Source organism: Bidens hawaiensis, unplaced genomic scaffold (genome assembly GCF_021521415.1).
Source record: "Bidens hawaiensis isolate Kalapana, Puna unplaced genomic scaffold, B.hawaiensis_p1.1 tig00000780_1, whole genome shotgun sequence".
NCBI lineage: Eukaryota > Viridiplantae > Streptophyta > Magnoliopsida > Asterales > Asteraceae > Bidens > Bidens hawaiensis.
This window is the reverse complement of record NW_027491045.1, coordinates 1,219,546-1,229,667: the sequence shown is the minus strand read 5'-3', so window position 1 is coordinate 1,229,667 and position 10,122 is coordinate 1,219,546. Positions and strand designations below refer to the sequence as shown.

General features: G+C 42.5%; 1 protein-coding gene across 1 annotated transcript; it reads left to right on the top strand.

Annotated features, from left to right (window-relative positions):
* Window positions 1–9,453: 9,453 nt before the first annotated feature.
* On the top strand, window positions 9,454–10,122 carry LOC143535405 (uncharacterized). Its single transcript, XM_077029669.1, has 2 exons — window positions 9,454–9,534; window positions 9,619–10,122. Exons 1-2 carry the CDS (start codon window positions 9,454–9,456, stop codon window positions 10,120–10,122), a joined length of 585 nt encoding a protein of 194 aa, XP_076885784.1.

Sequence of the window (10,122 nt, the reverse complement as noted above, 5' to 3'; positions counted from 1 at the left end):
TCTTTTCCTCTTTTCTAGGGATTGTGTTCCCTAGGGTTTGCCTATAAATTAAGCTATTTTCTTAACACTTCACACACTACACTTAAACACTCCCCATATCTCTCTCCCTTTGCTCTCTGCCCTAATTCCTCAGCCGCCTCCACTCTCTTGCCTCCGTCTTCTCTTCTGTTCTGCCCAGATCTCGGTAAATATATATATTTTGTTTAAGTAACTTACATATATTCAAGACATAAAAACCAATCGTTAAACCAATAACCTCTTATTTATAGGTTAACTTGTGCTTATTTAAAAGTTGGTTCTTGCATTACCTTTCAACGCACCGTTTACATGTGAGTAATCTCGTACCTAATCCCCTTTTATTTTTAACGTTTTGGGATGTTCATGTGTTCGTACAACTTGAGTCTTAAACTTGTTTATGAAATTTATGTGCGCAAAACCCCATGTGTTATGGACGTTTACTTGGCTGTTTATTTGTATGTGTGAATCATTAACCGCTTTGTTCGGCCTATTCCGAAGTTTTCATGGATCCATTAGATGAACACGGGAGACCTATCGTTTACGGTTTTCTTGTTTTGCTTACACATGCACGTATGATTTCTTGTTTTTGTGCTCAATTGGGAGCACGGATTGAACTATGAGCTATGATCTAAGGCTTGATCACAATCTGATTACACCCTATGTTAAACCCCAGTTAAGCACATGTTGCGCGCAGTGTTTATTATTATCTATTTATATCTATTAAACTTGATTTCTCACCGACACGCAAGTGTTGACGTTTTATTTTAACACATGTTCAGGTTTGCTGTAGCTGTTTCTGGAAGCTTGAGGACACATAGGATGTTTTCTTTTCTTTTGGACCTAGTTTAAAATGTAACAAGACAAGTTTATGTTATTTGAATATTTTAAGTTATGATATGAATCGTTACTTTATGTCATGTTCTACGCGTGCGCAATGAAATGTATTTATTAAATATTGACACCCAAATAGTGTCGCGAGTAATGAAACAATACGTGGCGCCCCGATGTATAATCCGCCATCGGTCGGGGTGTTACAGATTGGTATCAGAGCTCCGTGACTTTAGGATAGGTGGTTAGACGTAACGACCTAGAATACCTAAGAGTCCCTTCTCGCGCTTTGCGCGCTAATTGTTATTTACTCGATATTTATAAAATATGCTGGCGCATACGCAGCACTTGATTTCATGTTTAATTCGCGATCTTTCGATTTTTATTAAATTTCAATTTATTTCTTTACTTACATATTCGTTTGTTGTGAGGATTGAAAATCCGAGAAGTCATGGTGGTACATGAATAGTTGATTTTCAATTACCATTAACTCGATGTTTTAAATTGAAGATTTGAAAAGTCATGGTGATACATGAATTGTCAATCTCCAACATTCATTTACTCGATATTTTTAAATTGAGAATTCGGAAAGTCATGGTGATGAATGAATTGTCGATTTCCAATTCGAATTCCTTACCTGTATTAAGTTTGCATTTAAATTTTACTTCAAAATTTGATAGCATTTAACTTCGCGAAACAAGCTTTACGACGGTATACTATGCGCTAAAACGATTTCCTATACCAAAATATTAACGAAAACTAAAACTTTTATAGAATGCCTCCGCTATCAGCTCGTTATCAGAGGAGAGAGGCCGCGCGCAGACGTATGCAGCAACGTTCCCAGGAAATGGCCGCCGCAATAGCCCAAGCCTTAAACCGAAATAATCCCAACCCCTCCGGATACAATATTAAATCCTTCAATGCGGGTAACCCTCCGAAATTCACCGGACTTGAAGGAGCCACCGTGATGCTCCAGTGGCTCGAGAAAATTGAAAACACTTTCCTCCATACCCAATGCCCTCCAGACCGACGAACCTTATATGCCTCTAGTGTCCTGGAATCAAGGGCGCTTACATGGTGGAACGGAGTAGCTCATGCGCGTGGCGCAGAGGCTGCTTCTAGCATGCTTTGGGAGGAATTCAAGGAAATCTTGACGCGAGAGTTCTGCCCTCCCAACGAAGTAAAGCGCCTGGAGGAAGAGTTTTGGAACCTGAAACAGTACAGTGGCGAAGCGCGCGAGTACGCGACGCGCTTCCACGAATTAAGCTTGCTTGTCCCGCACCTAGTTACCCCTTCCCGCCGAGCCATCGAGAAGTTTCTTGGGGGTCTCCCCATGGAAATTCAAGATTCTGTATGGGCCAGGAACCCAGTAACCCTCTCTGACGCCATCGAGTTGGCCGCTGTGCTCAGCGACAACCATGTCAGGGCAGGAACACTGTTCCTGTGGGGAGCCGAGAAGACCAAACTCACCAAGACTGTCCCAGAACCAACAGAAACCAAGCCAGAACCCTCAAATCGTAACAACCTCAAGCGTAGGCGCAGACCCAATCATCAAACCTACGCGCTTACCAACCCGCTCGTTGTCCAGCAACCCGCCTACCAACCTCTAGTACACGCTCCTAACCCACTGTCAACTTACCCAACACCTCCTGTAGTCCACAACTATGCCTTAACCAATCCAGCACTCCCTGCCCCGCCAACTAAGAAACCCTACACAGGAAACCAACCCTTTTGCCCAACCTGTAGACTTCACCATCCAACTCAAGTCCCGTGTCGACAATGTAACCGATGTGGCCGTACTGGTCACACTGCTGAGAACTGTAGAGTCCTTCCCGCCAACCCAATCGCGCAAACACCACCAACTTACCCGCTAAACCCACAACCAACATACTCTAATCCACGACCCAGGTCGTGCTATAACTGCGGTGACCCCAGTCATTTCCGGAACGCGTGCCCGAGACTACAAGTTCAAATTACGCAAGCGAACCCAGTTAACCAAATTTCGAACCAAGTGACGCGCGGCCGAGCTTTTAATATAACCGCGCACCAAGCGCAAGCGAATAATGACGTGGTTAATGGTACATTTTTACTTAACGGACAATATGCATCTATACTTTTTGATACTGGCGCTGATAGAAGTTTTATTTCTCGCGCATTTGAACAAAGACTTGCGCGACCGCGCATAAACTTAAACGAAAACTTTTCAGTTGAATTGGCTAATGGTGAAACTATTTTAATAAACTCCGTGATCAAGGATTGCGCGCTTAACCTTAATGAACATGATTTTCTTATCGACCTCATTCCTATGCCGCTTGGAAGCTTTGATGTTATTATCGGTATGGACTGGCTCTCGCATAATCGCGCCGAAGTAATCTGCGCCAAGAAGTTGATTCGCATACCTCGGGAAAATGGTCAAGATCTTCATATCTACGGCGAGAAACCATCTAACGGTCTTAAACTTATGTCATGCACTGAAGCCCGAAGACTTTTGCGGAAGAAATGTGTTGCATTCTTAGCCCATGTGGTCAAACCCGATGAAGGAAAGAAGAAACTCTCTGAAATCCCCATCGTGCGTGACTTTCCTGAAGTCTTTCCCGATGATCTTTCTGGTTTACCTCCCGCTCGGGAAGTCGAGTTTCGTGTTGATCTTGTCCCTGGTGCATCCCCCGTAGCCAAATCTCCTTATCGTCTTGCACCCGCTGAAATGCAAGAATTAGCAAGTCAACTCCAAGAGTTGACCGCTAAGGATTCATTCGCCCTAGCTCTTCGCCCTGGGGTGCTCCGGTGTTGTTCGTTAAAAAGAAAGATGGTACGTTTCGCATGTGTATTGATTACCGCGAGCTGAACAAGCTCACCATTAAGAACCGGTATCCCTTACCGCGTATTGACGACCTCTTTGATCAACTCCAAGGTGCCTCTTGTTACTCCAAGATCGATCTCCGTTCTGGCTATCACCAGTTGCGCATCCGCGAAGAGGATATTCCCAAGACTGCTTTTCGAACCCGCTATGGCCATTTTGAATTCTTGGTCATGTCCTTCGGTTTAACCAACGCACCCGCCGTTTTCATGGATCTAATGAATCGGGTGTGTAGGCCTTTCTTGGATAAATTCGTGATCGTGTTCATCGATGATGTTCTGGTGTATTCTAAAACCAAGGCCGAGCATGAGCAACATCTTCGGTTGGTGTTGCAAAAGCTTCGAACCGAGCAACTCTTTGCCAAACTCTCCAAGTGTGAGTTCTGGTCGGATGAAGTACAGTTTCTTGGTCATGTTGTAAACAAGATGGGTATTCATGTCGACCCATCCAAAATTGAAGCAATCAAGAACTGGATTGCACCGTCCACTCCTACCGAAATCCGTTCCTTTTTGGGCTTAGCTGGTTACTACCGGCGATTTATTTCGAACTTCTCAAAGATCGCTTTGCCTTTAACAGCTTTAACGCACAAAGGCAAACCGTATATCTGGGGCTCGAAGCAAGAAGAAGCCTTCCAAACGCTCAAGCAATTGTTGTGCGAAGCTCCTGTTCTAGCGTTACCTGAGGGTAATGATGATTTTGTCGTGTATTGTGATGCCTCCAACCAAGGTCTCGGTTGTGTACTTATGCAACGAGGCAAGGTTATCGCTTACGCGTCAAGGCAACTCAAAATTCATGAAAAGAATTATACGACTCATGACCTCGAACTTGGTGCAGTTGTATTTGCCTTAAAAATCTGGAGACACTACCTCTATGGGACTAAGTGCATCATTTACACCGACCATAAAAGCCTTCAGCACATTTTTGATCAAAAGGAACTTAACATGAGACAACGTCGATGGAACGAACTCATCAGCGATTACGATTGTGAGATCCGATATCACCCTGGAAAGGCTAATGTGGTAGCTGATGCGCTCAGCCGAAAACCCAGCCAGCTTAACTGTATCTTGTCGCGCACGCAGCTTCGCTTCGCGCCGATCCAAAACGATCTTGAATCGCGCATTCGCGACGCGCAGCGCGCATCCATCAGTAATGGCAACCTTCGCGCCGAGTTAGCGTGTGGCGCGGAAGCGCATTTTGTCCCTAATCTGAGTGGAATTCTCTGCTATCTCAATCGTATCTGGATCCCCAATGATGAGAATCTTCGCTCTGTCATACTGAGTGAAGCGCACAAATCTCGGTATTCAGTTCATCCCGGTGCTGACAAAATGTACAAAGATTTGCGCCTTTCTTATTGGTGGCCTGGTATGAAAAAGGATATTGCTGTGTTCGTAGCTAAATGCCTAACTTGTTCTAAGGTAAAAGCTGAACATCAACGCCCATCTGGTTTGCTTGAACAACCTGAAATTCCTACGTGGAAATGGGAAAGTATAGCAATGGACTTTATCACCAAGTTACCCTTGACCGCAAGCAAACATGATAGCATTTGGGTAATAGTGGATCGATTGACCAAGTCTGCCCACTTTCTGCCCATTCGTGAAACCTACCGTGTTGAACAACTTGCGCATCTTTATGTCAAGGAAATTGTCTGCCGTCATGGTACTCCTTTGAGCATCATATCCGATCGCGATGGCCGTTTTATATCTCGCTTTTGGAAATCTCTCCAATCTGCGTTAGGAACTCGTTTGGACATGAGTACTGCATATCATCCTCAGACTGACGGACAGTCTGAGCGAACCATCCAAACCCTAGAGGATATGCTTCGATCTTGTGTTCTTGATTTTGGAGGTAATTGGGATTCACACCTACCTCTGATCGAGTTCTCTTATAATAACAGCTATCATTCCAGCATCGGTATGGCCCCATTTGAAGCACTTTACGGTCGAAAGTGCCGTTCACCGATTTGTTGGAACGAAGTGGGTGAAGTTCAAATCACAGGACCCGAACTAGTTCAAGAGACAACCGATAAAATCGCCAAGATCCGTGATCATCTGCTGACTGCCAGAAGCCGACAGAAGAGTTACGCAGATCGCAGGCGGAAGCCTCTCGAATTTCTAGTTGGTGATCTTGTTCTCCTCAAAGTGTCGCCCTGGAAGGGTGTTGTCCGCTTTGGGAAGAAAGGTAAGCTTGCGCCTCGTTATGTTGGACCATTCAAGATTCTCGCGCGTGTGGGAAAAGTTGCCTACAAACTAGACCTGCCGCCCGCGCTCAGCAATGTGCATCCAACTTTCCATGTATCCAATCTCAAGAAATGTTTAGCTGACGAGAACCTCCACATACCACTTGATGAAGTTCAAGTTGATGAGTCTATGCATTTCGTTGAGAAGCCTGTTGAGATTATGGATCGTGAGGTAAAGCAAACCAAGCGCAGTCGCATCCCTATTGTTAAAGTTCGTTGGCAGTCCAAGCGCGGAGCCGAGTTCACTTGGGAAAGGGAAGATCAGATGAAGATCAAGTACCCGTACCTTTTCTCTGCGCAACCTACTTCGAGTTAAATTTCGGGACGAAATTTCTTAAAGTAGGGGAGACTGTGACAACAGCCCAATCCGACCCGACCCAGGTACCCGTTTTCGAATCCGATTCTTTTTATGATTTAAAATTTGATTGTTAATCTTTGTAAATTTAACATTAAATAAATTATATATATATATATTTTTATATTACTTACTAATAATAATAATTTCCTTCCCGCCGTCCCGCCTTTTTCTCTTTCTTGTCGCCATCTCGCCTTTTTCTCTCTTGTCGCCGTCCCGCCCTTTTGTCTCTCTTGTCGCCGTCCCGCCCCTTTGCTTAACCCTTGAGCCTTGAACCCCTTTCTCTTAACTCTTTGCTTGTCCTTTGGTTCTTCCCGCCTAAGGATGTCTGCGCAGCTCCACGCGCCAGACTCCTTACAAGGAAGCCTGCGTGAAGACCAGCTGTTCCTGCGATTCGCGAGACGAACTCTTCTCGCAGCGCGCTAAGAATTTTAGTTCTTCTCGCAGCGCGCTAAGAATTGTAGTTCTTCTCGCAGCGCGCTAAGAATTTTAGTTCTTCTCGCAGCGCGCTAAGAATTGTAGTTCTTCTCGCAGCGCGCTAAGAACGGTAGTTCTTCCCGCGATGCGCTAAGAACGGTAGTTCTTCCCGCGACGCGCTAAGAATTGTAGTTCTTCTAGCAGCCAAGTAAGGATTTGTAGTTCTTCCCGCGGCGCGCTAAGGTTTGCTTTGTCTGCCTTCGCCCTCGCACGCTCGAGTCTTCTCGCGCTAAACCTTAAGTCTTTTCTTCTGTTTAGGTCAGCCTGTATCTTTTGATATCTTATCTTTTGTTTGAGCTCTTTAGGTCAGTTCCGACATCTGTCTGAAAAGCCACTTTCGGCGCAGCATGCGCACCAATCCTATTGGTTGACAGAAAAAGTGACTGACATAATCTTTTGAAATCTTCTTTTGCATGCCTTGAACAGTGTTTTATCTGACTCCTCCCATGCTTTAATCTGTAACCTGTCAGCTTTTCCCCATCCCCTGCAGCTGCCGGCATATCTTTGGATATCTTTTGCTTTTGTTTTCTTGTGCTTTATAATATCTTTTGCTTGATTTGTTGAGATCTTTTCCTCTTTTCTAGGGATTGTGTTCCCTAGGGTTTGCCTATAAATTAAGCTATTTTCTTAACACTTCACACACTACACTTAAACACTCCCCATATCTCTCTCCCTTTGCTCTCTGCCCTAATTCCTCAGCCGCCTCCACTCTCTTGCCTCCGTCTTCTCTTCTGTTCTGCCCAGATCTCGGTAAATATATATATTTTGTTTAAGTAACTTACATATATTCAAGACATAAAAACCAATCGTTAAACCAATAACCTCTTATTTATAGGTTAACTTGTGCTTATTTAAAAGTTGGTTCTTGCATTACCTTTCAACGCACCGTTTACATGTGAGTAATCTCGTACCTAATCCCCTTTTATTTTTAACGTTTTGGGATGTTCATGTGTTCGTACAACTTGAGTCTTAAACTTGTTTATGAAATTTATGTGCGCAAAACCCCATGTGTTATGGACGTTTACTTGGCTGTTTATTTGTATGTGTGAATCATTAACCGCTTTGTTCGGCCTATTCCGAAGTTTTCATGGATCCATTAGATGAACACGGGAGACCTATCGTTTACGGTTTTCTTGTTTTGCTTACACATGCACGTATGATTTCTTGTTTTTGTGCTCAATTGGGAGCACGGATTGAACTATGAGCTATGATCTAAGGCTTGATCACAATCTGATTACACCCTATGTTAAACCCCAGTTAAGCACATGTTGCGCGCAGTGTTTATTATTATCTATTTATATCTATTAAACTTGATTTCTCACCGACACGCAAGTGTTGACGTTTTATTTTAACACATGTTCAGGTTTGCTGTAGCTGTTTCTGGAAGCTTGAGGACACATAGGATGTTTTCTTTTCTTTTGGACCTAGTTTAAAATGTAACAAGACAAGTTTATGTTATTTGAATATTTTAAGTTATGATATGAATCGTTACTTTATGTCATGTTCTACGCGTGCGCAATGAAATGTATTTATTAAATATTGACACCCAAATAGTGTCGCGAGTAATGAAACAATACGTGGCGCCCCGATGTATAATCCGCCATCGGTCGGGGTGTTACACTAACCCACTTTTTGGATATTCTATCTCATATGTATACATTTTAGCGTGCTAGCTATTTAAGAAAAAATTGGCAGCATTTCCCCTTAATTCCTCAAGTATGTGTATAAAACGCAAACCCGATGGAGTAGGAGAAAAAGCTACCGTTTTTTCTTATTTAGTCAACACGTTAAAATGTATACACGTCCTAATGAGATAGAATATTCAAAAAGCAGTCCCCAAGGGGACAATCCAAAATTTATCTCTATTAGATAAATTTTGGACAGGTATTTCTATAAGGTTATCTTAAATGCATATTATGACAAATATATCATATATAAAATATCTCTTAAAACTAAAACGTACCTTCAATTAAGTGACAAAATTTAAGATGTGAAATTTTGAGCTTTTCTTGCTTGAAGTGAGGAAGAAGGAAGAAGCTAGAGGGTGAACAGAGTGAGAGGGAAGAAGATAGGGGCCTGCTAATAAGACACCCTGCTTCAAATTCATACACCCTCTATACGACTCGTATAGATTTCCGTACACTGACAACAACCAACTTTTTGAAAAAGGTGTTTGACTAAATTATTATACGAGTCATATGGATTATACGAGACATTGTTGGTATCCATACGAGTAGTATAGCCTATACTACTCGTATAATCCTCACACACCCTCTTTACGACTAGTATAGCCTATACGAGTCGTTTTGGATCACCACAAACCCTTCTCAGACCGTACATACCAGCTTTTCACAGCTTTTTAGACAATGTTTGACTAGACTTAAGACTTATACGAGTAGTATAGTCTATACGACTCGTTAGTTTAGTGTACCATGTCTAGGAATACCCGTGAATGACCAGTTTTATACGAGTAGTATAGTTTATACGACTCGTACAAGCAGGGTAATTATTTAACACAATATAATATTCGGTAAATTATTTGACGCGAAACAAGATTTCACCGTTAATTATATGACACGACATACTATTCTAACCAATCAAATATATATAGAGCTTATATAGTTTCACTTCGTAGTGTTCTAACATATCAAAAAATTTAATAATAAAAAAAACGAGTTAGATATGTCATTTTCTGATGATAACAATCAAGACAATTGTGTTGGTGAAACTTCCGACAATGTCTCACCATTTTCAACCAACGAGGTATAAAATAATTTTATAAAGTATGTTTCTATTATTTTATATTTGACGATATTGTTTTTAACAGAATGTTTAATTTGTTTTCAGTTGTTTTCGTCTGTCGACGAACTTAAGGACTGGGCGAAAACGATAGGTCGTGAAGTTGGTGTTGTCGTAGTAACCCAACGGTCGAAGACAAACGCTGGTGGAGAAGTCGTTAAAGTTTGGCTAAAGTGTGATCATGGCAGGTCATACAATTGTACTGCGACAGTTAGGCGTTCTTGTACAATTAAAACCGGTTGCAATTTTAGCTTAATTGGCAACTATTTGCGACAATACAATGGTTGGAGGTTGCGGGTGATTGATGATACACACAACCATGAATTCGTTCAACATTTCGAGGGTCACGTGTACGCAGGCAGACTTACTCCTGTTCAAAAGGTTATGGTACATGATATGCATCAAAACCGAGCGCCACCACGTGACATTCTATGTAATTTAAAGTCTAAGGATGAAAGAAATGTGACCTGCATCAAAACCGTGTACAATGAAGGGCAAAAGATCCGTAAAGAGGATTCGACGAAGAAGAAGCCCGATGGAGGTTCTTTTTAA

Coding starts and splice junctions, on each gene's coding strand:
- LOC143535405 (XM_077029669.1), top strand. CDS start 9,454: ATGTCATTTTCTGATGATAACAATCAAGACAATTGTGTTGGTGAAACT. Junction 9,535..9,618: donor CACCATTTTCAACCAACGAG/GTATAAAATAAT, acceptor ATTTGTTTTCAG/TTGTTTTCGTCTGTCGACGA.